At 38.4% G+C, this 27,816-nt stretch overlaps 2 protein-coding genes across 10 annotated transcripts; both read left to right on the top strand.

Moving 5' to 3' along the window:
• Window positions 1-594: 594 nt before the first annotated feature.
• Window positions 595-4,335, top strand: LOC137709321 (putative terpene synthase 9). The gene is given in 8 exon segments (XM_088688736.1): window positions 595-1,703; window positions 1,801-2,084; window positions 2,185-2,526; window positions 2,529-2,611; window positions 2,664-2,764; window positions 2,912-3,050; window positions 3,355-3,612; window positions 3,771-4,335. Coding segments are annotated over 8 exon segments (1,767 nt in total). The 5' UTR covers window positions 595-1,446; the 3' UTR covers window positions 4,074-4,335.
• A 537-nt stretch (window positions 4,336-4,872) lies between these two features.
• On the top strand, window positions 4,873-11,479 carry LOC137707978 (uncharacterized). Of its 9 annotated transcripts, none has more exons than XM_088688634.1 (10): window positions 4,873-5,871; window positions 6,390-6,476; window positions 6,624-6,713; window positions 7,122-7,250; window positions 8,022-8,086; window positions 9,207-9,271; window positions 9,881-9,945; window positions 10,647-10,786; window positions 10,892-10,937; window positions 11,461-11,479. In XM_088688634.1, exons 1-4 carry the CDS (start codon window positions 5,671-5,673, stop codon window positions 7,248-7,250), a joined length of 507 nt encoding a protein of 168 aa, XP_088544760.1. In that variant the 5' UTR covers window positions 4,873-5,670; the 3' UTR covers window positions 8,022-8,086; window positions 9,207-9,271; window positions 9,881-9,945; window positions 10,647-10,786; window positions 10,892-10,937; window positions 11,461-11,479. The 9 variants fall into 9 exon arrangements, 5 of the variants coding, with proteins under 5 accessions (XP_088544760.1, XP_088544759.1, XP_088544761.1 ...); XM_088688633.1 differs by lacking the exon at window positions 11,461-11,479 and adding an exon at window positions 11,203-11,454; XM_088688635.1 differs by lacking the exon at window positions 11,461-11,479 and adding an exon at window positions 10,417-10,528 and having other exon boundaries at window positions 10,892-11,140.
• The last annotated feature ends 16,337 nt before the right edge of the window (window positions 11,480-27,816 follow it).

Here is a 27,816-nt window from a genome sequence, read left to right as displayed (position 1 = left end):
AAGGGGCTTTCTGCACCATTGTTTCGTGCTCATTGTTGCAATCTCAGCCTTTGTGATCCTCCTCCTGAGCTTGAGGGAGGATGTTAACAGTATATAATGAATGGTTAGATAGTGTGCCATGTGTCAATGGATTAGTAGGTTTGTTATAAGGAGGTTAAGGCAGTTATAAGGAGTCTTAGTGAACAAGCTTGTGGTGTGAATATATAACAATTGTAATGAATGTAATTGAAACATATAGAAAAATATTACAACAATTCATTTCTCTTTCTCTCTACATTTCTTTCCTTATCTCTCTAAAACCTTCATAGTCATTTCTGCATTTCTGCAACATAATCAGTTGCTTTACACATAACCCAGAGATACAAAATTTGGTTTTCAACAGTAATCAATTTCATCATATTATTCAATTGAAAATCAAGAATTTCTTTCAAATATCTGGAGTTTAAGAATTCTTTAAGGATAACTGTTAGCGATCCGTTTAAGTATTATTGAGATGACAGCTGCTGCCATTTTAAGTATTATGTACGGTTTTAAACAATTATGGGAAAAAATGTGCAACCTTCTGCAATAAAGTGTTTCCAGCACAAATCATATTCTGAACGTGGACTCTATGCCACTGTTTCACAGGAAAAATTCTAAAAGACAATCCTCCTATTAATTAGTTCTATCTCTTTCATTCACAACCCTCATCTTCCTCTTATGTCAACAATACAATAAATTCAAACCTATTCTTTCCTATTTCAGACCAACTTCCAACTTCCAACTTCCAGGTCCATTAATTTACATCCCACCACTAATTCTAATATTTTATTATATCTATACGTCATAAAAACAATAGTGTTCACTTTTAAATTAAAAAAAAAAAAAAACTTTGATCTTTCTCTTTCACGGTGGAACTTAGAAGCAAGACTCCAGTCTACAAAGATATTCTTCTTCCCACTTTATGAAATTTCATATATATTGTCATATACAATTCAAATTAATTCAACAACAATAGGATTGGTAAAATCTATTTTGTTCTCTGTAAAATTTTGTTGTTTATCCTCCATCGTACCTCTTAGTTAAGTGTTTAAGTGTTTAGAAATTTTTATCTATTAAACTTAATAGTACAGATTACAAGGTTATCATGCAATGGTTTCAAAACATAAAAACTCATATGAGATAAGTATGGGTATTGTTAATAGATAATATTGTGCATGTTTAAAAATATTTTTAAAATGACTAAAATCACTTTTGGTTGTTTTTGGGTTTTAAAAACACTTGAAGTGCATTTTGAAAAAAACACTAATTATGTACTTCTTGCAGAAAGCATTTCAAGTTCTTTTCCATGACTCATTTGCATAATAACCAAAGGTTGCTTCTAAAATTATAACAATGGCACTTAGCTTGCTTATATATAAACAAGCACTATAGCTTGCTAAGAACATTCAACTCTAAGTTATAACAATGGCACTTATCACCTTCTCCTCGCTCTCTCCCTCTTTGGTCTCAACTAGTACTAGCTATCAAAGATTAATCCATCTTCCAAAAGTTCTGCTTCAAATGACAGTAAGAAAACAATCCTCCTTCGTTTATGTCTCAATAAACTTATCACCATCATCGGAGGTTATCAGTAATCCTCCGGCAGCTCAACGGCGACTCGCTCGATACCATCCTACCGTTTGGGATTCCAAACTCATCGACGCCTTCACCACTCAATACACCGTACGTATAATTTAATCTTCTGCAAGTTGTCATGACTCATGCATACATGAACACATCTTGATAATTTTTTGGCTTATTTTTTTTTTAATTCTTGCACTATGAATTACATGGGGCGCGATTGGAGCGTCTAAAGCAAAACGTTTCTATAACGTTACTGGCAGCATCAACTAGTAGTACTAAAGACACTACTAGCACTTTCTCGATGTTAAAGTTTATCGACTCAATGCAGCGATTGGGAGTGGCCTATCATTTTGAAAAAGAGATCCAAGCAGTTCTAACTAGCCTTGGTTCTTCCAGTACTGCCAGTACATCAAGTGATCTTCATGCGGTTGCCTTGCAGTTTCAGATACTACGAGAACATCGTATCCCTATTAGCCCAGGTAAAGCACATGAATTATTTTGTTGATCACAATTAGTATTAAATGTTTTCGAAGCAACGCTTAATTAATTGTGAGTTATGGTGACAAAATGATTGAGCAGATGTGTTTAACAAGTTTACAACCAGAGACGGAAGATTCAAGTATAGCTTAAGCAAGGACATGGAGGGACTTTTGAGCTTGTATGAAGCCTCACACCTTGGTATGCTTGGGGAAGATCATGTTTTGGAGGAAGCCAAAAGTTTTAGTGCCAAAAAGTTGAGACAATTAGTGGGAACACTGGAGGGTGAAGACGGTTTGTTAAAGCAACTAGTTCAGCAATCACTGGAAACCCCCTTACATTGGAGGATGCAGAGGATAGAAGCTCGAAGCTTCATCGATATCTACCAAAAGGACGATTCTATGAACATGGATTTGCTTGAATTAGCCCAATTGGATTATAATATTGTCCAATCAGTATATCAGGGAGAGATAAAGGAGCTGTCAAGGCAAGAAATATAAATTTTCTTTTGTATTTTATTTGCAATTTGATTTGATTTTCTGCTGACACATACAGTGGAGGATAGGATTTGCCCTACGCACAGCCTCACCAAATTCGTTTGCATACTAACAGTAATTGATGACATGTACGATGTTTATGGATTTTTGGATGAACTCGAGCTCTATACACGTGCAGTATATAGGTAAGTAGTTAATTCAAGTACTAAAATGTAATTTATCTTGGTAACAAAAGTACTTAATAGATGCAATTATATATATATATATATATATAAAGTGTGATTTTGTTTTTTTGGTTGCTTTCTGATTTCGTTTTTGCTTGTTTAATGCAGGTGGAATATGGAGGCCATGGAGAAGCTTCCGGAGTACACGAAGCCAATTTACACAGCCATGCTCAACTTTGGGAATGAAGTAACTGATAACGTATTTAAAAACAATGGTTTAAGTGTTCTTCCTTACATTAAGAAAGAGGTAACTAGTAACAGAGATGACAGCTAAGTTGCTTAAGAACATTCTATTTGTACTCGATCGAGGTCGTCACTAACAATGTTAGACTTGTAGATCTTTGTTGTTAACTAGACAAAAATACATGAGTAGAGCGTGTAGGATAACTAGGGTTATAATGGACCATAATAAATTAGTTTTTTTTTTTTTGTCAAAGGCCATAATAAATTAGTATGCAAATTACAAAAATGGTCTGTTATTCTATTTCTCCCTTTTTTATTTTTTATTTTATGATTTATTTACTATTGTGTGTGCGCGCTTGCGCTTGCAGTGGGTAAATCTTTGTAAATCATATCTGGTAGAAGCACGATGGTTTTACTATGGATACACACCGACCCTAGAAGAGTACTTAAAGAATGCATGGACTTCGGTGGGTGGTCCTGGAGCAGCCCTCCATGCTTATTTATTGTTGCCAGGATGCAACATCACAACAAAAAGCTCACTTGATGACTCGATTAAGCATGGCTCTCAAATAATATATTGGTCATCTCTAATCACTAGACTTAGCGATGATTTGGCCACTTCCAAGGTAAAATATATATACGTGTTATTTACATCAGCTATACAAGGGTGGTTTGATAATCATTTTATTTTTAATTTTTTTAATAAAAACAAAAAAAAAAATGAAATAGTTATCAACTAACAGTAGATTCTAATTTTTTTTTTTTTTTTCTGGAATTAACTAAGGCTGAGAGTGAGAGAGGTGATGTGGCAAAATCTATCGAGTGCTGCATGGAAGAAAGAGGCATATCTGAAGAAGAAGCTCAGGACTGCATAAACGAATTGATCTGCTATTCGTGGAAGAAGATTAATGAGGAGAGTTCAAAAACTGCCATGCCAAAATCAATTGTAAAAATGTCACTGAATATGGCTCGGACTGCTCACTCTATTTTCCAACATGGAGACGGTATTGGAACTTCAATTGGGGTCACCAAAGATCGTTTAATATCTTTGATTGCTAATCCTATCCCAATCATCACTCACAATTAAGTGGCAAAGATTAAAGGGTGCATTCTTGCTCACCACCCTCAAATTGGTGGTAATGCACACCACCCTACTTAAAGGGTGCATTCTTGCTTACATTTTGAGATTTGTATCTATCCACTACACATCGTAAAATTTGAACCCATTCAACAAAAATAAATAGGGTGATGAGTACTGGAGGGTGGTATTCCTTATGTTATCTTGAAGTGTTTGGAATGAAGACCTCTTTAATATCCAAAATTTCCTCTTTGATGTTCGTATCACTTGTAATAAAATGGCTATCATTTCACCTTTAAAAGCCTCAAAGTGGAGATTGTGTATATGTCACCACACTGAATTAGTGAGAACTTTAAAACCATAAGATTAGCTCAATATCAATATATAAAAACGTGAACTTACCAAATAATTATTTACATTGAAATCATTTAATCTTGGGAATATTTTGCTTATCACCCTCATATATATATATATATATATATATATATATATATCATGTACGCAATTCCAAGGATGCAAATTCTGATTCTGAAAAAATTCTATACGATGGTGCAATCATATAATCATAGAGAGCTGAATTGATTGCAATCGTGTGACATATAGAATTTCCCTCACTTGGTATGCATTATATGATGGCGCATGGATTGCTAAATCTCATAAGAGAAATAATTAGGTTAATATTTATTAGCAAGATCAAAATATAATTCCCCTCACTTGGTATGCATTATATGATGGCACATTATCTATTCTAAAACTAGGGAGCAATTGACTGTTCATTGGGCTACAGTCAATTGTTTGCCCCTCGATTTCACGCTATTTACAAAAAAACCATGAGAATTGGGCTGGGTTTGAAGGATATTATTTGAACTGATAAGGGTGATTTTGTCCGGACGGTTTAGGACGAATTACCCCTTCATTTCACCTTATTTGCAAGAAACCCATTATATGTGGACTAGGTTGGAAGGGCAATTTTGTCCTCTCGGTTTTGAGTGAATTAAAGGGTTGCCGTGTAAGGGTTCCACTTGCTGTCCTTCATTTATGGTTTCGGGGAAATTAAGCTCTCACAGAGAGCGGAAGAAACGGAGAGACAGACAGAGAGAGAAAGAGAGAGAGACAGAGAGAGACAGAGAGAGAGATGCCGAGGGGAAGACAGCGCAGGGAGAGGTATGGCTGATGGATTTCAGAGGTGGGAAAGTGGGTTTTTTCTTCTCGGTTTTGAGTGAATTCGAGGGTTGTTGTGTGCAGTTTCGTTTGCTGTCCTTCAAGGAGGGTTTCGGGGGGATGGACTCTGACAGAGAGCGGAAGAGAGAGAGAGAGAGAGAGAGAGAGAAGCAGGTGTTTCTGAAAATTTGAAAACAGAAGAAGAAGGTGTTTGTGAAGTCGGTTTCGACGAAGAAGCAGGCTAATATGGACCATATCACAGGGGATAAAATCCCAAGGGGCTTAGCGAAGTGTATGTCTTATGTTGATGGATTCTGTATCAAATTTGTTGTTGGTTTGTTTTCTTAAAGGTTGATCTGGATGAAGTGAATGCCCTGGCTCAACTCATGACCTGGAAGACTGCTGTGGCCGACATTCCATATGGTGGAGCCGAGGGTGGAATCGGATGCACCCCCAGGGACTTAAGTTTGAGCAAGTTGGAGCGTCTGATCGCGTCTTCACTCAGAAAATCCATGACCCCATTGGAACTCATACTGATGTTCCCGCACCCGATATGGGCACCAATGTTCAGACCATGGCATGGATGTTGGATGAGTACTCCAAATTTAATGGTCACTCATCAGTTGTTGTCACTGGAAAGCCCATTGTAAGTATTCGACACTGACAAAATTAAGCCAAAAATCAGTTTCCTGGAGTTGAAAGGTAAGTAATTTGTAAATTCTATGTTTATGTCATTTGTTGTCAATGTTGTGATTTATAACATAATTGATTTGGTATGCATACAGAACTGGTGTTCTATGTTTATGTTGTCATTTGTTGTGAATGTGGTATAAAAATTTATGTTTATGTCATTAGGTAACAAAATGGCTCAAGTTCGATGCAAAGAGTGTAAGAAAAAACCATTATGTATTCCTTGCATACATAACTGCTATGCATTAATCTGCTCTGTATCCTTTAATATTTCTGATTAATAACTTACTAAGATGTTGGGTTAATTGAGTTCGTTTTGTTAGAATGGCCACCACTTTTTGAAGTGATTTTATGTGAGTAGAATCCACCAAATGATGTTTGATATGGTTAAACATATATATTCAAGATTTTGATCTCTGTGTGATTTGGCAATACTTTTCACCTAATATTCCTCTCTCTCTCTCTCTCATGAAGTCACTGATTGCATTAAAAAAAGGTTCCCAGTTAATCAAGTATAGCTGGAAAGGGAAGCCAAAACTTTGTCCATTCAGAATTTCTACCGTGAGTAATTTCCTTTACATTAGGATATTGGATTCATTTCATACTAATAAGTTTTTTATCTTACATCTTCTTCCTGCTATGCATCTCCTCGATCATTACTAGATATCTTAACCGCTTGAATGGCTTCATATTTCGTATCTTTAACAGGATGAAACCACACTAATCCGGTATTCACATGGAGAAGAACGAACTCCGAAATTAGCTTCTGTCTCTCGAATTATCCCCGGACAGAGAACAGTGAGTTTACTCCACTACCAATAACTAATCAATATTGTTGTGTTTCAACTCAGTAATTGTGCATTTCAGTCTATAATTATGAACCACTATTGTGTCCTACTCGATGTATGTGGTTAAAAAATTTGGTTAAAACCGAGGATTGGTTTTTTTTTTTTTTTTACATTATTGTTATCGTTCAAGCTAAAAATGTCTATATACATAGTTTAGGAAGGGGGTGCTTACAATATAGAATGGCCATAAATGTTATTGTAATAGGTTGCTATTACATTTTGTGGTTAAATCAGATTGGTTGTCTAAACCGTGCTACGTGTTTCGTAACTCTCTGTATTTCTTATTTGTATCAGTGGAGTTTATATTTTTGTTTTTCAAATTTGATTTCCTCTCATTCTGTTTTGATGGATATTTCAGAATTTGAGAAGGTGGTTGTGGTTTCGTGCAATCGCCGTTATGCAGCTCAGACCATCACGATTCACTATTGTAACCCCATCACTGCCGTCGCGACCACCGCCGCCACATCACCGGTGTAAAAAACACTAGGTAATTTGTGAATTAGGGTTTTTTTTTTATTATTATGTGAATTTCTGGTTTAGGGATTTAGGGTTTTTGAGTTAGTTTTTGTGAAGGTCATTTTTTGATTTTAGGCACACTATAATCGATTACGAGTTTTCGGATCCTAAACACTTTGAAATGTTTTCCAGAAAAGACATGTTTCCAAAGGTGAGTAGTGACATTGTCAATTTCCTCAACCAATCTTCACTGGAATTTTCTCCGTCATCCTATATATTGCAGCATTAACACATTTGATAAGAAATTTTCAGTTTCTGGCCACTTAAGTTGGCAGGAAAATGGACACAATAAATTATCCATGGTCTTTATCATAGCTGAGAATTGGAAAGTGCCTGAAATTATTAGTTATTAAACTCTTCCTTTTTGTTTGAAATGCGGGTGGTGTTGGATAAATGGGATAAAAGAAATGGTTGTTGCCTGAAAAGTTATCTGAAAATAATGCAAAGAAAATTTTCTGCGTCGTTATTCTTTAATTGTATGATAATGTTTTCAATGTTTTAGATTACATTGATCTGTATTATTTTAAAGTATATATAAAGATTAGTTTATAGGTGTATGCACTTAATATTGGATATATGGTATTTTTCAGTTATTTGACATACAATTGCATATAATCTCAATTTTCTCCCGCAGATTTTATCTGAGCTTTGGAATCGTTGAAAAATTTGTCTAAATAATTAATTAATTGAAATGGTTATTAGTAATGAATGAGGTGTTTAATGTGTTTTTTGGTGTGTACAGAGCCAACGGTATGTTGCTAACGAAGGCAAAAACAAGATGCAGTTTGCTGCATATAGAAAACGGAGGTTAGTTTGATTCCAACTCCTTTTTTTTTGTTTATTTGAATAAAAAATTGGTAAGTTCGAGTGCAATTTGATTATTTCTTGCTTTTCTGCTGCCATTTGCCAAACCCACCAAAGCCACAAGAAAAGACGAGTAGAATTTTATATTCTCTACCCACTTTTATTCATGATTGCTGTTGGCTTCCTTTTTTTAGAAAGGAAAAGTCCCGCTCTTCTTGGACAATACCATCTTTCTCAAAACATGGATTCAGAAAGACATCTGACAGAATTTATTTTGAGTCTAAATTATTAAATTAGGAGAGCTAAGAAGATATTAATAACTCTGATTTTCTCTTTTGGCTACCTCCTTGCTCTCCATTTCTCTTTTTCCTCCTGCTTTGCTACTTTTTCAGTGTTACAACCTCTATGCAAAAAACAAATTGTATGTGTTTTGCATGTTTTTGTTCATGCTTCTATTCTTTGTTGTCGTGGTGGTCACTCTGTGAATGGAATTCTCAGTTATCTATTCCTCTACAATACATGATACATCTGATTTTTGTTCATTGGCAGATGATGCCACATTTTTATGCCATCACTCTGTTTGTTCTTTTGTGATTGTTATTGTTTGTTTTAAAATGTGTATGCTGTGTTTGCACAGATTAGAGCAGAGATCCATGATTTAAATTCAAAATAATCCTCACATCATAACATTATGTATTTAAATTTAACTAATAATGTTAAGTAATAAAATGACGTAACAAAACAATATTCATTGACGCACGCCAAAAACAAGAATCTTCATTAACGTTATTAATAAACCAATCAATATTTCATAATTTTTTGCATGTAAGTGTACTAATATCGATCCAAAGCCGCATGGCCTACCTGTGTGGTCAAATCTTTTGATATAACAATCTACTCGACATTTTCAATGTACATAGCATTAATCTTTAGTACATTAATTCAAATAAAATTGTGGCTCAAGGGAACAGTTAATGATCCACATGGCATCAAAGTATCTTACTCAATTGTATATTACACGTGTGTTTTGCATTATGTGTGTGCAAATACCTTTTTTCACTGTCAATCTATATTAGTTTTGAATTCTGAGTTGATTTAACTAACAGGCTTCTTTTTATTTCAGATTAATTTGGTTCTCGCTAAATGAATCAAAGATCATAAGACTAGAACCAATGGTTTCCAAAAAAGGTTGGTTCTTGAATATTTTCATTTATGCTTTTTCAGTTCTTTGAATCGACTTCCTATAATCCAAAATGAGCTATTGAACAACTCTTTTGCTACATTGTGTTTGCAAATCAATATTTAGGCTAATAATTGAAGGCTGATTCTTTTTTGTTGAAAAATGTAATCTGGATTCTTAAATTGTGGCGGTTAATGTGATTTTTAGGTGAATTTTTCTGGTGGGGGAGAAGGCGTGGGTGGGGGCTTTAAATTGTTATTCTCAATTGGTATATAAATATTTAAATGTGCAAAACATGGATATCATGGAAGAATTCAAATGTTTTTCCTGCATTAGGTTGGAGAGCATGATCATTTTCTGTTTGCACATCACAAAGTTTGTTTTGAGTACTTCTCACACCATTGAGGCACAAATGTTCTTCCTGCATTAGTTAATGTTCTTTATATCAAAATTTAATAAATTCAATTTTCCTTTGTATCCAAATATGTATTAAAGTAATTGTGATTGAAGTTTGTTTATGTTTGCTTTCCAAGATTTATTTTTTGTTTACATGTCTTACTCCGTTTATGAATGGTTTTTGGTTAACTAAAAGAATGCTTTTCATTCTCGGTTTTCAGGACTTTATCTACCGTTTACAAGTCAACCCCATAATACCAAAGTACAAGAGAAGCAAAGATTAGAGGTGATTTTTGCTCTAACTTATTTAGATTTTATATTCTGGGTTAATTATCAACCGGATACTGTTACTAGATTTAGAATTGTAATTTGGTACCACTGCTGCCACCTGCCGCTTCAGTTTTCACATCCAAATGCCACAAAATGCTAATTTTAAATTCTAGGTTATGGGTAAGCATTAGTATTTGGAGGCACAAATTCTTTTCAGCCGCTAAACCAAGTTCGAAATCTTTTTTTATGTAGTTTATATTAGGCTATTCAAGCCCTATTTTAAATGTATGATTGGTTTGCGTGAAATGAATGAAAAAGAGAGTTAGAATACCCTGTGAGATGACCGATTCCAGAAACCATTTTAAATAAAACGTATCAAAAGTGTTGAAAGGAGAGCTAAAAGATTCTTTGCATGGAAAACAGATTTCACTTTGTTTTCTTTACTCAAAGTGCTTTTATTTAATCTGGTTCTGTTTCGGTTGCATAGTTCGTGGTTCGCAACGACTAAGAATTGTTTCGTAAGAAATCTATTGAGCTAAGTTCTTTTGGTGGGAAACTAGGGTTGCTGATGTTAGCAATGGATTGAGTCTTTCTCTTTGGTATGATTATATCTCTGAACAAGCATTAATAAATAGAACGAATTTGATCAATAATTTTATTTGGTCAAGATTCAAACTCCCATTGTAGAGCAAACTATAACTCAAACTCCCATTGCAGATCAACCTATAAGTCAAACTCCCATTCCAGATCAAACTATGAGTCACACCCCCATTTCAGAGCAAACTGGGAACGAGGAGAAGCAATAGGGCATGGCTATTTCTGGGGCATCGGTCGTTTTGAGATTCTGGTGTAATTAGGTTTGAACATTCTGCTCCTCTGCTTCTTGATTTATATATATATATATATATATATCTCGAATTTCTCTCAATTGCTAATGGATTTATCTTCTTGGGAAATTTCAGAAAGTCGGGTCGTGGGAGGAAGAAGCTGGTTTGTTGCCATTTTTAGGTATATAATTATGTGCCCTAATAGCATATTCAAAGCCTATTTAGTTATATGGGTTTTTTATTTATCTTTCTAAAGCTTTTCTGCCTGGATTTTAAATGTGATTGATAATTACTTAGCACGATAATTGTCAAGCATTTGATCGTTATTCATGAATACAAAATCTTCATTCACAAATCACAAGTATATGATGAGCTATTTAGAAATTCGGCATTTTCGTCATCCAATTCAATAGCATTTCGGATACTATGCTAGAATTCTATTACAGCTCCAGTTAAGAGATGTGAAGCATGAAGAATCTCTCTTCAGGAAGTGTTAGCTAATCCGGTTAATTGGTCAACGAAATTAGCCATTTCTGTCATTTAGATTGGATAAGCTAGGAAGAATGTTAGAATGATTGATCATATTCGTTAGCCCTGTGTTTTTTTATTGCATAATGATGGAATTGACGCGTCATTTAGTCATAGTAATTGATGTAATAAGTACGTATCAACTGTTTCACTCATCTATCCCTCTCTTCATTTAGGTAAAATGTATCTTATTCATGCAGTTCAAGGTGATGCATTCAAGTCCCGTAGCAAGGCGCGGGCACATTTTCTAGTGGATTGCTAAAAACGTGAACTTACCAAATAATTATTTACATTGAAATCAGTTAATCTTTGGAATATTTTGCTTATCACCTTCAAATGATGGTGATGCCTGACGTTTGATGAATAGTCTGGTTGACTGGGAAACGTAAGATTACAAACTTGCACGGTAACTGATAAGACTGGCAAGTCCCGGTCTAGGTTGATTGTTGTTTAGTTCGTCGGCTTTGCCTCCATGTAACTGGAAAAAAAAACTTGCGCGGTATTCAATTTACTATATTGGTAGTGGAGATGTTGATAAGGTTCTACGTATCTGTAGTCTGAAGAATAAGGTTGGCAATTTACAAGTTGATATGAACTCAGGGGAAGAATTTGTCCCTGTAAAAAGGGAATGCGGTCGAGTATTTCGCTTGTGCATTTTAGTGATCTACTCCCAATCTTAGATGTAGATCATAAGAGGCACATAACATTCAATCACGTTCAACATTTGTTGTCCCCGGGAGGCCCATCCTTCCAAGTTGGGTTAGTTCGGGGATCCTTATCAGCCCTCCCTAAGGTAACTCTACCATGGAGTTGTCGCCCATACCCTGCGTGTGGATGCTATGATATATACCAGATGATATGAACTCGTCCCTGGAAAATTTTCTTGCTACGGAGTTATCCATCTTGAAGAGATACCTGTGGACATCGAAATTTCGGTGAAATGAATGTTGACCAATAATTAAAATTTCAACGCTCATGTGTCACATAAATTTTACATGTAGCGTGTGACTCAACGAAAATTCGAAATAAATTGGAAAAATCATCAAATAGGACACGTGTCAATACCTGGCAGAAATGATTTATTTCATCTGATTATTTAAATCCAAAAATCAAGTTTTGGAATTCTATAAATAGGAAGCCAAGGCATTCATTTTGAAAAAAAAAAAAAGAAGAAAGAAAGAAGGGAATTTACATCACACCAAAACCTTGAAGCCTTGAAACTCTAAAGCTCTCAAGCAAATCCCGAAGGATCAAGAAAACACTCTTCGTTCTTCGTCAAATCCTCCTTCAAAGGTCAAGCCCCAACGGCCCTTGAAGAACTTCCACCAACTCAAGATCAAGCCCCGACGACCCCTTGAAGAAAGTGTTCATCATCCGTTCATCCTAAGATCAAGCCCCAATGGCCCTTTGGATCAACAACCTCAACAAATCCACACATCCAATCGTTTCTTCAAGATTAAGCCCAAAAGCCCTTGAAGATCCGCTCATCCATCAACCTTCAAGATCAAGCCCAAAAGCCCTTGAAGAAATCCATACACCCAGTCTTCAAGATCAAGCCCAAAAGCCCTCGAAGATCCGTTCATCAACTGTTCATCCCTAGATCAAGCCCCGACGGCCCTTTGGATCAACAGCTCATCCACAAACCTACACTCTACGAAGATAAAATCAGAGGATCAAATTTGAGAAAGAGATTGTAACCCCAAAATCATTAATACAAAAATATATTTTGTACACGGTTTCTTGTTTCTTGTTTCAGGAACTTTTCGTGTTTACAAACTTGGCACGCCCAGTGGGACAATCTCTACCTCTCATCTCTGTCTCCGTTCAAGATATTCAAGCACAGTCCATGGCTTCAAACAAAGAACAAGTCATGACTATCGACACTACCTCCATTGAAAAACAGCTGGTTCAGATGAAGGAAACAATTGCAAGGCTGATAAAGACTGCAGAGGAGAAAAACTTGCAAACCGCCGGACTCATCAACCGTCTGGAGGCGCAACATGGTGTCATAGTGAAACCAAGCTCTCTTCCAACTAAGAGAACCGAAGAAGGCTTCAACCCAAATGCCTACGAACTCATGTCAAAGGCTAGGCATGACTTTGCTTCCTCTTCAAATCTTGGAAAGAAGGTTTCAAACACCGTCAACGACAAAGATCGCGACCTCACCGAGACTTAAAAGAAGTTGAAGGAGCATGATTATGGAGTTGACAACAACAAAGCTGGACTTGGCTTCACACCAAATGCACCCGTGAAGATTTCAAGCAAAGTGAAGAAAGCTAGCGCTCAACACATTAGCGTGAGCATTGAACAAGACCAAGAAGAGCCTAAACCCTCCCCTCGGACGTCGGTCTTCGATAGGATGAGCCATTCAAGCTCCAGAACTTCAGTGCTTAATCGCATTGGTGGTCAAGACCGAACCTCTGTCTTCAAGAGGCTTAACGCGCCGACATCCCAAAGCTCTGTTTTTGAAAGGTTGTTAAAGCCTAAGAAACAAAGCAACACAGCTATCTCTCCTCTGCGACGATCAGCTTCAGAAAGATTTGAAGATAATGGTAAGCCTTTTGGAAAGAGGAAGACAACACCAAAGGAAGAAAAGCTCGATGGGTTAGGAGAAAAAGACGACGCTCGAAGCTTGATTCCTTCAAGGATGGAGCGCCAAGCAATCCTAGAGGTCGACACAAAAGGACCACTGAAGGTAAGGAGGCGCATCATCGTCCACACTGGCAAATCTTCATGCCAACAAACCCAAGAGAACGGCACTGAAGAGGAGATCCAAGATGTTTTCTACATCACGGTTCAAGAAGGTAAAGAAGACGAAAGCCCGAGGAAATACTCAGAGTCCCTACTCTCCGACCCTGATCCAAGCGGCAGTACAACCATGCAAGTCATGACCACTGGAGTAACTTCAATCGAGGAGCAGCTAGCTCAGATGAATGAAGCAATTGCAAAGCTCACACGGACTGTGGAAGAGAAGGACTTGCAGATTGCCGCACTTGTCAACCAACTAGATGCGCTGCCCCACGTGAAAGTCGACCCAAATATTGGCCTATTAAAGAAAGAAAACGACAAAGAAGAGGAGCCATCAGCGGAGAAAGTTGAAGAGAAGCCGAAGCTAGACCAAGCAACGGCATTCATGGGATCTTTCTCTATCCAGCAGCTACAGGAGATGATCGCAAGCACTGTCAAGACACAGTACGAAGGAAGCTCGCATGACTCCGTACTGTACTCAAAGCCTTACTCCAAGAAGATTGATGCTTTAAAGATGCCAAGGGGTTATCAGCCCCCAAAATTCATGCAGTTCGATGGAAAAGGCAACCCGAAGCAACATGTCGCCCATTTCATTGAAACTTGCAACAATGCTGGGACAGAGGGAGACTACCTCGTCAAACAGTTCGTGCGTTCGCTGAAAAGTAACGCTTTTGACTGGTACACTGACCTCGAGCCTGAGTTTATCAACAGTTGGGACCAGCTAGAAAGGGAATTCCTCAACCGTTTCTACAGCACTCGTCGTACTGTAAGCATGCTAGAGCTGACCAGTACGAAACAGTGGAGAGATGAACCTGTCGTCGACTACATAAATAGATGGCGCTCCTTAAGTCTGGATTGCAAAGATCGGATTTCTGAAACCTCCGCCATTGAGATATGCGTTCAAGGCATGCAGTGGGGACTACACTACATCCTTCAAGGCATCAAACCACGAACATTTGAGGAGTTAGCCACCTGCGCCCATAATATGAAGTTAAGCATCACCCGTCATGGGAAGAAAGAACAGATTGCCGACTACAAGAATGACAAAGTTTTGGGGCCAAAGGTGGATAAGGCTGCGTGGAAACCCACCAAGGAAGCAATGACGGTCGACACAACTTTAGTCAAAATCCATACACGAGGCAAGGCGATTCAAACCGAAGCTTTTCGTGATCAAGAGATACGTAGACGCACTTTGAAGGAGCTTGAGGAGAAGACTTATCCATTCCCCGACTCTGACGTGGTTGCCATGTTAGATGACTTGCTGGAAAAAAAGGTGATCGACCTACCTGAGTGTAAACGGCCGGAAGAGATGAACCGTACTGACAGTCCAAGGTACTGTAAATTCCACCGCTTCATTGGTCATCCGACGGAAAAGTGCTTTGTGCTAAAAGATCTCATCATGAAGTTGGCTCAGAAAGGGATCATCGAGCTAGATCTTAATGATGTGGTGAAGTCAAACTATACCACCGCCACTTCTGGCTCTTTGAACTCAAAATCTTCACCTCAACCGCTAGGGGCATGCTCCAAAACCATGTCAGTCAAGTCAAGTGAAGTTGAAGGATGGACTTATGTCACTCCAAAGAAAATGCACAAGAAACATAGGTCTCCTCCACAAGTTCACCAATCGGAAAGGGGGCAAAGCAGCTACCGTCAACCTTCAAAGCTACATGAAAATGTTGAGGATGATGAAATTATGACACAAAGATCGCCCGTTGCCATCACGATGCGCGATTTCTTCCCCAAAGACTTCTTCAATCACTCAGTAAAGACTCCTTGCTATGAAGATTGCAAGGAATGCCTCTCTAAGATCGTTTGACAAATTCAAAAAGCTCCTCGTTCGCACGAGCCTAAAAGGTGACAACCAAAAGCTCCTTGTCTGCATGAGCTGAAACTGCAACGGCAACGGCACCAAAAGCTCCTTGTCTGCATGAGCTGAAACTGCAACGGCACCAAAAGCTCCTTGTCTGCACGAGTTGAAACTGCAAACGGCACCAAAAGCTCCTCGTCCGCACGAGCCTAAAAGGTGACAACAAACGCTCCTGGCCCGTAAGAGCATAAACTGTGTACGGCAAAATCATTATCAAAACCATCACTCATTTGAACTACGTTATGACTTGATCTCTTCTTTGGAAGAGTACGTAGGCAACTTGAAACTTCAAAACTTCAAGTACAGTCACATCAAAATAAATAAATAAAAACACTTTGAAGAATAAAGAGCAAATTCAAGAATGCAAACATTTTATTTCTTTAAAGGAAAAAGTCTGATTACAAAAGAAAAAAGGGCAGAAGACACTACTCGAAAACTATGTCCCTAACACTAAGGAGGCGGTATTCAAGCAAGCCTTCCAAAGCCTTCAAAGTCTCTACCTCGGTGAGAGACAGGATAGGCAACTCCATAGCCATGTCTTTCTCTTGTTCTAGGCGTGAAATCTCCTCTTGGCATTGAGAAAGTGTAGCTCCCTGCTCCCCGAGAACACTTTCAAGTTTTGATGCCTCGCTGCCCAGCTGTTCTTGTTCTCGCATCAACATATCTAGACGTACCCGGACGGAAGCTAAAGAAGTCTCTGTAGATTGATAATCTTCCGAAGCAGCTTGCTGAGAAGACCGGGCCTGGGTTAGTGACAAGTCTATTGCAGCAAGTTGGTGAGCTCTAACATCTGGACTCAACTTCTTCAAGGAAATAACACGCAAGGAAGAATACTCAGTTGAGGCGGCCATAATTTCAGCAATTTTGATCTTTAAGGATGAATAATCAATGTTAAGATTGTCAATTGCAGAAATAAGTTTCGACAAGTCCTCCTTAAGCAACGCAAGGTCCTCCGACGGGCATTTCGAAATCCTCCCCTCAATATGGCTCTTGATATCCATTGCCGCACGAAGATTGATGCGATGAATAAGCTGCTCAGTACCACTAAGGTTTGGCCCTCTCAGAGAGATCTCAGAGCTAGCTGGCAAAGGTATAGAACGCATGACGGGATCTTGCATGCCTCCACCTACACACGGTAAACTTGCGAAACTTGACGAACTTGGGATAAGCTCTGTACCAGGTGGATCCCCAATCTCCTCGCCTGTAAGTAGGTCGCCTCCAAATAGCATCTCCGTATAAGAATAAATACCTGTGGTCGCCAAGTCAAAAGAACAAGAAGGCCCAACCTAAAGAAAACAAAGAAAGCTGTTAGAAGCAAAAGCTAGAACAATAAAAGCAGAAGAAGTCATAAGAGAGAAGAAGATGCATACGTCTTTCTCAAACGACACACTGCCATCAAGTTGAGGGAGCCTAAACACTTCTTTCTTCTTATGACGAAAATTGACATCGCTATCGGCCTGAGCGCCTTCAAGACGTCACTTGTTTAAAACTTGTTGACCCTGCCGCAAAACAAGTCCATCTTCGTGCGAATCAACTTAATCACCAGCCTCTTCAGATACATCCAGATGTTGAGAAGACAAGCGTGGGCATTGAGGGACTAACACCACTGGTCTATTTTGCAAAGTAGCAGCACTCGCGCAATCAAAAGATATCAGTTGTGTAGGAACCACAGAACACCCCTCCTTCAATACATTAAGGTGTGAATGAGAAGAATTGGTACCACTTGCCATCCCCAAATTCTCATAATATACCTTTGACCACCAACTTACGTAAGCACGGGTTACTGGACTACTCTTGAACTCGTCTTTGGCCGGCAGGGTGACAAAAGCATTTGTATATGCACGGGTACAAGACTCCCAATGCATATACACGGCTTGCAAGGCGTCTAATCATTTTTTTCCTTCAGCTTGCCTGGCACATGTTGGACAAAACCAAATTGCCTGCTGAAACGGTGGGGACTATACGGCTGAACAATGCATCGATCTTCTTGCCGCAAAGAAACATACCCTGAGCGAAGACTTATAAGGTAAGATAAGTCTGAGAAGTGAAGATGCGAATCGTCCATGATGCCTCGCCGCACCGAGCCAACTCTCGCCAGATAGTCCATCTTCAAGCCTTCGCAGCTTCTAAACAGTGCTTGCGCCTGGGAATCATCGAGGCTCTTCGAAGAAAGCACGCCAGAATACTTCGTCATCAAAGGCCCTGACTTGTTTAGAGTTGAAGAAAAAAAATGAGTACCGAAGTACTCACCCAACCAACCATACACATAGTGGTAGGGAAGAACCGCGGCACGATCTTCAGTGTTTGCTGAGTTCGAAACAACACTCAAGCCATTATAAATATTGGCCAAAATCGAGATAGCAAGACTGAAAGATTCACCTGCAGCCATCTTGCTAGCAACTTTGAAAACCCCAGGACGAACAAAGTTGACGTCGCCGATTGGAAAAACAAACTTACAAAGCCAACAAGCTAAGAAAGCAGTTAGGTAAGATTCTTCCACATGCTCTGATGCTATGCCAAGGTACTCAAACGCTCTCAACTCGGCAGGGGAACGGCGCCTAGCTGAACCAATGGCACCAGATGGATATGAGTCTCCTTTTGGCTTAGCGGTTTTGTTGCAACTTCTTCTCTTCGAGGACTTCTTGTACCTTGTGTCCTCCCAATACCAGAAGCGGATCCATGAAGAAATCTTCACGCCTGATTTACTTCGAGCATCTTGGGAAAGCTTGTGATATGCCCAAAATAAACAGCGACAACTCGCAGGCAATCCTCGGTTATTGCAGAGAGAAAGTTCCTCCGCACTAGGAACGACCTCGTCATAAAACTTACCTTGGATTGACAATCCCCCTATCTTGTGGAGATCCCAAAGTGAAATTGACATCTCTCCTTGAGCTGTATGAAGCGTGTTAGTCGCTGAACACCAATGCTCGAAGAACGCATGAAGGACAGAATGATGGAGATCATAACTAAACAAAGACGCGTACACGGCATGGTAAAGGCCCATGCTAGTAAGCACATGTTTAGATCGGCCCAAGACATCTTCAAGCCACTCCCAATAAGACTCATCAAAAACAGCTTCTCCGGTAGTCGACAAGGCATCATTCCAAGCCATAGCTCCGCTGCGGATGTGATCTCCGAGAAGCTTAAACGAAGCCGGATGATTGTCACGAGCATGGTGCGAAGGGTTCAAGATAAGAATCCCCGGTGTGCACGCCTCCTTCTCCGTATTTGATCGAACAAAGTCTGCCACCTTCCAAGATACTTCAGAAGACCACGACTTAATATGCATGAAGTTGTCTTTTGTAGGAAGAGCAAGCGCCTTAAGGCCAGTCAGTGGGGTGTAAATCTTCAGCGTTGTTCCCCTATCTTGCGAATCATTTTCCTTCGCGAGAATGGTGATGGTGTTGCTCTTAAAACATTTGAAAAATACCATGACCGCAACAAAGCAAAAAAAAAAAAAAAAAAAAAAAAAAAAAAAAAAAAAAAAAAAACAGCCACAAAACTTGAACAGCAGGACAACAGACAGTGCAATGGTGTGCAGCGAACAGTGCAGCGATAACGGTGCAGCAAGCAGCAGCAAGAGGCACAACAACGTCACCACCGAGGAAAATTATGATCAAAAGGCACTACACAGCATAAACTCGCTGCAGTCTTTTGCATAACCTCACACGGTAAAAGTGACACACTGCAACAAGCTCCAAGCAGCGGCAAGAGGCACGGCAACGTCACTACCAGAGGAAGACTGTGACCAAAAGGCATTACACAGCAAAATCCCTTTGCAATCTTTGCACAACACCACTCTTTCTACACCACCAATTTATGCGTTCCTGGGTTCTTCGTCGGTTTGACAGCCTCAACCTTGCAGCCTCAACCTTCTTATAAAGAAAAAAAAAAAATGACGATGTAAAATAGGTTGAGCCTCAACCTTCTTATAAAGAAAAAAAAATGACGATGTAGAATAAAAAATAATAAAATAAAGTAAAAGGAAATGATGATGTTGGGAAGTAATGATGAAAGTAAATAGTAAAAAAAAAAATAAAAAAAAAAAATAAAAACATCTTTGGTGGATCAGTACTACCGAAAGCTAAAAAAATAAAATAAAATAAAATAATAAAAATAATAAAATAAAGTAAAAGGAAATGATGATGTTATGAAGTAATGATGAAAGTAAAGAATAAAAAAATAAAAAATAAAAAATAAAAAAAAAAAAAAAAAAAAAAAAAAAAAAAAAAACATCTTTGGTGGATCAGTGCCACCAAAAGCAAAAAAAAAATAAAAATAAAAAAAAAAATAAAAAAAATAAAATAAAGTAAAAGGAAATGATGATGTTGGGAAGTAATGATGAAAGTAAAGAATAAATAAAAATAAATAAAAATAAAAAAAAAACATTTTTGGTGGATCAGTGCCACCGAAAGCAAAAAAAATAAAATAAAATAAAATAATAAAAATAATAAAATAAAATAAAATAAAAGGAAATGATGATGTTGAGAAGTAATGATGAAAGTAAAGAATAAAAAAAAAAAAAAAAAAAACATGTTTGGTGGATTAGTGCCACCGAAAGCAAAAATAAAAAAATAAAAAAAAAATAAAAAAAATAAAATAAAGTAAAAGTAAATGATGATGTTGAGAAGTAATGATGAAAGTAAAGAATAAAAAAAAAAAAACATCTTTGGTGGCTCAGCGCCACTGAAAGCAAAAAAAAAAAAAAAAAAAATCTTTGATGGATCAGCGCCACCGAAGAAGAAGAAAAAAAAAATCTTGGTGATATATATGTTTTATCTGTATTTAGCATAATACACTGAATAAAATAAAGAATGTCCATTGATCTCCGGGAAATTACAAGTGCGTAAAAAAAAAAAAAAAAAAAAAAAAAGATGTAGCTTTCACAAAGGATGTTCACGTGAAGCCCCATTATTTGGCAAAACTCTCGGAGCGGAAGGCATCGAAGCGGGAGGCATCGGAGCTAGATCATTCGAGGCCACAATACTTGGTGGAACGCTGGATGACCCAGGAAAAAGGTGCCTCTGGAGATAAGTAGCAAGCCTTTGACGGTCACTTTGAATCCGACCTTCAGATTCTTGCAGCTCATCAAGCTTCATCTTCATGCCCGTCGAATAGTTGTTGGCAAGCACGTAAAAACTTCTATTCTCGTACTTAAGCTGTTTGATCTCTTACTTAAGATTTTCCACCTCTGCAATCAACGATTCAACCTGACGGGAGCGAGCAAGTAGGCGTTGGCCCATGTTGGACACAGAGCCCGCACACTGAACACTGAGAGCCAAGGACTCTTGAACGGCCAACTCATCGGACCGTCCTGAAAGCAGCCTATTATCTTTAGGAGTAAGCTGTTTGATCTCTTGCTTAAGATTTTCCACCTCTGCAATCAACGATTCAACCTGACGGGAGCGAGCAAGTAGGCGTTGGCCCATGTTGGACACAGAGCCCGCACACTGAACACTGAGAGCCAGGGACTCTTGAACAGCCAACTCATCGGACCGTCCTGAAAGCAGCCTACTATCTTTAGGAGTGAGGAGGTTCCTAGCTACTATCGTAACTGTTGTTGCATCCGTCATTATGGAGTCTTCACCTGTAAGAGGACCATTAGAAGATAAGAAAGACGGGCACCATACCTTAGCCTGACGCGGCGTAACCGGATCACTGCTGAGACTCAAATCTAAGCAAAGGTTCGATGGGTTAGTCATTTTTCAAAGGTGTTCAAAGAGAAGGGTGGATGGAGTTAATTCTTAAAGGGCCGGAGACGATTTTCACAAATGAGAAATTTTCAAAGTGTGCATGTTGGTGGTGATCGATACCTCTATAAAAAGCCAAGGCGACACGACCACCGATTAAAAAAAAACCGGATTTTCCTGCGTGAAGTTCGGCGACGCTTTCGCGGCTTTTCAGATAACGCGTTCAACTTTGTCAAAAGATCTCTGACAAAGTTGAAAACACGTGAAGGTTATCATCCCAACTACGCGCCTTTGCCAACAAGCGTGGTGACAGAGCCGCACCCGTGACTACTTTTTCGAAGAGACGCTTGTTCAAAAATCGAAGAGACATTTGTCGACAAGGGTAAAAGAACAGTACCACCACTTGCTATTGGGAAATCCCTATATATGTCGACCTTCATCTTTTATGGCAAGGCAGACCTGAAGAAAATGCCCAACTCTTCCTCATCTCTGAGGGCGCACTCCCAGCAAAGCCTTTCGAAATACTCAATTTTTTCTTCTTCCCCAAAGAAGATATCAGATGCCTGGAGTACAGATTAGGCAGGAGGAGATGGTAGATAGAAGCATGTGGAGACAAGCACAACAAATATATGTGCTGATTCATTCGCTGCTTCTTCAAAAGCAAAAGTATCTCATATCATCAAGGGCGAAAGCAAAGGTATCTCATATCATGCTTTTTCCCTGTCTTTTCCTTTGCCCTTGTTCTCACCTGCCAGGACAAGGACAGAGAAAGCAATATGTCGGAACCTCCACTCAAACTTGAGCTGCCACCAAGAAGTGATGGTCCATTCAAATGCAAGGTTTGCATTCAACTCTTGCATCAGAGGACAAATACTACAAGAGAAGATGCCAAACCTGCATAAGGAAATACCACTTCTGCAAAGGGAGCAAGTAAGGCAAGTGAAAATGATACATTGAAGCATGTGGAGGCAAGCACAACAAATATATGTGCTGATTCATTCGCTGCTTCTTTGAAAGCAAAGGTATCTCATATCATGCTTTTTCCCTGTCTTTTTCTTTGTCCTTATTCTTACTCGCATGGCAAAGTGAAAGAAGCAATCAGCCGGCACTTGGAGTCAGTCTTCTGATCTGGAACCGACTGCCTGAAATCTATTCCCTGGTTGCTTACCTCGCGTTGCTCTCGAGTAGTCATCTTCAACAGTTGATACACTTCCAGAGAAGGGACCACTTCTGCAAAGGGGAGCAAGTAAGGCAAGTGAAAATGATACATTGAAGCATGTGGAGACAAGCAACAACTGCATATGCTGAGCTATCCTCTAACCCTCTTCAATACGAATTGGAGAGATTGAACAAAGAAACAGATAAAAGGAGTAAGCTCAGACCTTCGGGGGAGACCAAAAGAATCCTGCTGCCCAGTTCAAGAGTAGCACAAAGGAAAATCAACGATTGGAGGAAACCAGAAAATCTTCCAGTCGAACTCAAGATCAAGCCTCGATGGCCCTTGAAGAAATTTTCAGCACAATTCAAGATCAAGCCCCGACGGCCCTTGGGTTGACATCTACATTAAGGGACTTCAAAACGCATCATCTACACGTGACAAGCACATATCTACGACGCGCCTTGAAGTGGGGGCATTTGTGGACATCGAAATTTTCGGTGAAATGAATGTTGACCAATAATTAAAATTTCAACGCTCACGTGTCACATAAATTTTACATGTAGCGTGTGACTCAACGAAAAATCGAAATAAATTGGAAAAATCATCAAATAGGACACGTGTCAATACCTGGCAGAAATGATTTATTTCATCTGATTATTTAAATCCAAAAATCAAGTTTTGGAATTCTATAAATAGGAAGTTAAGGCATTCATTTTGAAAAAAAAAAAAAAAGAAAGAAAGAAGAGAATTTACATCACACCAAAACCTTGAAGCCTTGAAACTCTAAAGCTCTCAAGCAAATCTCGAAGGATCAAGAAAACACTCTTCGTTCTTCGTCAAATCCTCCTTCAAAGGTCAAGCCCCAACGGCCCTTGAAGAACTTCCACCAACTCAAGATCAAGCCCCGACGGCCCCTTGAAGAAAGTGTTCATCATCCGTTCATCCTAAGATCAAGCCCCAACGGCCATTTGGATCAACAACCTCAACAAATCCACACATCCAATCATTTCTTCAAGATTAAGTCCAAAAGCCCTTGAAGATCCGCTCATCCATCAACCTTCAAGATCAAGCCCAAAAGCCCTTGAAGAAATCCATACACTCAGTCTTCAAGATCAAGCCCAAAAGCCCTCGAAGATCCGTTCATCAACTGTTCATCCCTAGATCAAGCCCCGACGGCCCTTTGGATCAACAGCTCATCCACAAACCTACACCCTACGAAGATAGAATCAGAGGATCAAATTTGAGAAAGAGATTGTAACCCCAAAATCATTAATACAAAAATATATTTTGTACACGGTTTCTTGTTTCTTGTTTCAGGAACTTTTCGTGTTTACAATACCTTATTGTCTGAAGAATCTGGTAACTGATAATTTAACCAATCAAACTGCAGTAAGTTTCTTTATGGACACCAGAGACTTGTCTAAATCCGATTGTTTTTAATTTCTTTACATTCTTAAGGGAAATTAGAGTTAATGATTAACACGACAGAACTCATATCTTAGGATTTTTTTAATTGGATAGTGTGCCAAATGGTGGAAGCTGGCTATTGATTATGATGTTTAAGTCGTATGTGTGCGTTACATACGTCAAGTAGAACTTTATGCATCTGGATAAGAATTTGTTTTAGTTATGGTTTCATACATTTTGGCTTCTGCATCTGCATTGATACGAAAGTTTTGATTGGTGTCCACTTGTGCCTAGATCCAAAATGATGAACTTTCTAAGTGGCAGTGCTTGTCCCGCCGGTCTATTTGGAGGATGTTTGTCAATGGTATCCAAAGGGGTTTTTGTTATTTTTTTTCTCATTGAATGAAGATTTTTCATGGAAAGACTAAAATGATTGATGATGGACAAACTAAAGGACCAGTTCTATTGATTTAAATCTCAAAAACCAAAGTAAAAAATCATGTCAATCTCAAGAATTATTTTTGCTAAAACCTTTTTTTAATAAGTCAGTTTGGTATATTTCAACTTGTAATTACAGGTAACTCCTAGCATGAAAAAGTCAAGTAAGCAGTTTTCGTTAAGGCCTGGATACCAGCAAATGAAGATTTGCTTATGTTTCTTACATTGAGGTTGAGGTGATTTTTTAAAGCATCCCTTCACTCTCAAATTTTATGAACAGGAAATCAGTTTTTTAAACTTATATTTTTTCGCTTGTACATTCTTATTTATTTCTGACTCTTCAATTAATTGGCTCAAAGGAAAATCAAAAGCCAAAAATATATAATTGTACAAAAGAGAAAACGAGTTTGTGTAATTTATTTCACGAGAAAAATTCTAGAAGACAATCCTCCTCCTATTATTTACATCTCTTTCATTCACAACCCTCCTCTTCCTCTTATCGGTCTGCAATACAATAAATTCAAACCTATTCTTTTCTATTTCAGACTAACTTCCAACTTTCAGATCTATTGATTTACATCCCACCACTAACTCTAATATCATGAGAGATTATATCCACACACCCAAAATTACTTTCCATACACCCTTTTATTTTTTTTAATATTCTACACACCACTAACACTTGATAGAAAAATATTAAAAAATTAAAATGTTGTGGGAAGAAGTAATTTGAGGTGTGTGAATATAATCTCTCATTTATATGACATAAAATCAACAGTTTTCCCTCTTTTTTTTTTTTTTTAATTCTCTCTCTTTCAATGTCCAACTCTTTTTTTTTTTTTTTTGGTCAAACGATAGATTTTGTTAGATTAGATGCTAGATTAGCCACTGATGAGGTTTGAATCCATGTCGTCATGCAAAGGCTCAATACCTTTCCACCACTGTAATAAATGACCACTTGCTTCTTTCAATGTCCAACTCGGAAGCAAGACTCCAAGTCTACAAAGATATTCTTCTTCCCATTTTTTGAAATTTCATATATATTGTCATATCAAAATTCAAATTAATTCAGCAATAGGATTTGTAAACTCTATCTTATTCTATGTAAAATTTTGTTGCTTATCCTCTACCTTACCTCTTATATATTTAAGTATTAGAGTTTAAAAAAAAAAATTGATTCTCTTTGTTAAACTTAATCGTATAGATTACAAGGTTATCATTCAACGGTTTCAAAATATATAAACTCATCAAAGATAATTATGATTATTGACATGCCCCGATCCCGATATTCCCCGAATACCAGGATAGGCACGTGATGGCCGACACCCGAGGGTGACGAAAGCCATTTATTGAGTGCAAATGCTGAAAACAAGGGATAGATAAGACTCATAAATATAAAAGAATAATGAATATGCAATTAAGGTACGTGTTCAGAGCACACATCTGATCTAGAACACTAAAAGAGATAGTATAAAATTGAATGAATAAAAGAATGGATCCTACACCAAGAGGACTCGAAGATGCTGATGCGGAAGTGCCTGGATGCCTGGATTGTATGCCTTGATTCTAAATCCTGAAGGGGGCGTAAAACAAACATGAGTGGACCAAGTTGATATATATATATATATATATATATATATATAATAAAACAGTAATCAACATACTAACCCTCAGGTTTTATGAAAACACATATATTATAACCTAGCATGTCATGCAATGTCTCAAATCGTAACTCATATATATCATAATCACTAATGAATGTCCAATATCCATCCAGGCCCCATGCCAAATCCTCGTCTCTGAGCGAACAATCAGAGGAAAATATCCCTTCAGGCCCTGTGCCAGCTCCCCGTCCATGTGCTAATAACCAGAGAAAAACCACTTCAGGCCCTATGCCAACACCATAACCGTCGCCCAGGACGAACCAGAATCTATCCCTTCGTCCCGTAGCGAAATTGGGACCACTAGGTAAGTACAAAACCATTGAACATATATATATTGAAAAGCAACTTCATAGTATAAAGTCATCCATCATCTATACTATAAAGAGGTGTTCTAAACATGTTCTAAATATCATGTTTAGAACATGTTTAGAACACCTCTTTATAGGAAAAATATCATCCATTAAATATTCTATAAGAACACGGGTTATAGGAAAAATAGTAATAATTCAAAATAACCTCAGTAAGCATGTTATCTCAAAGCGTTTCATAGAACATAATCATTAAATTATGCTTCTCATGTATGCATTTCTACTATCAAAACATGCATATTTAGAAGGGGTTCACTCACAGTACTTAGCTGCCGAAGAGCCACGCAACTAGCGAAGATAGAAACGCCACAAATAATCGCCCCTAAGCACATAAAGGGTGCAATTAATAAAACTTTAATATAACAATTGAATTTGGGAAAAACAGACATCAGAAACGGGGTCAGGATGTCGAAATTACCCTAGGATGGGTCCTGGACGAAAACCCGAAAGTCAACGTTGACCGAGCGGTCAAAATCAAAGTCAACGATGACCGTTGACCGGGTCAACAGTCAGACTAGGTCAAATTCAATGGATCCGGTCAAGGGTTTTGGGTTGGACTGGGTTGGGCCTGAAGGGTTTGGGTCCAAGGGTTTAAAAGGTTTGGGCTTTAAGCCCGGCCCACTGTAAAAGGGTTAGGGTTTAAATAAAAAGGGATTTGGGTTGGGCTTCCCGAGGCTTGGGGCTCTAGACATTTGGGCTCCAGGTTTGGTATGGGCTGGGTAACCCGGCCTAAAGGCCTGGGTTGAGGGTGGTTTTCAGGCCACCCTTTGGCTGGTTTCTGGGTTGATTTTCCAAGGCTCATAACTTAATCGTTACTCAACGAAATCGAGTGAAACAAAAATGAAAGTTGTAGTACTCAGTGAGACCAAGATATTGATACCTTGCACGCCGGCCAAATCACCGTGGTTTGGCCAAAAATTTACTTGAAAGGGGCGGTGCTCGTTGGAAAATTTGGAAAAGCTACTCCGAGCTATTTTCTACGATTCAAACGTGTACACAACTTAAAACAAGCTTCGATATAACCCTAAAACACATCCCAAGGGTTTTTAAAAGCTTACCAATGTTGGGAAATCACGAAACTCATCGAGAAAGACGATCCACAATACTGGCCGAATGGAAGAGAGGGGTTTGGGGTGTTCTTTCTTCATTTTTTAGAACACAAGGGTGATGGTGATGATGATTTGTTGTTGT

The sequence above is a fragment of the Pyrus communis genome, chromosome 17 (genome assembly GCF_041283825.1).
Source record: "Pyrus communis isolate YQ-2024b chromosome 17, ASM4128382v1, whole genome shotgun sequence".
Lineage (NCBI taxonomy): Eukaryota > Viridiplantae > Streptophyta > Magnoliopsida > Rosales > Rosaceae > Pyrus > Pyrus communis.
Note: the sequence above shows the minus strand (reverse complement) of the source record. Positions and strands in the feature narration are given on the sequence as shown.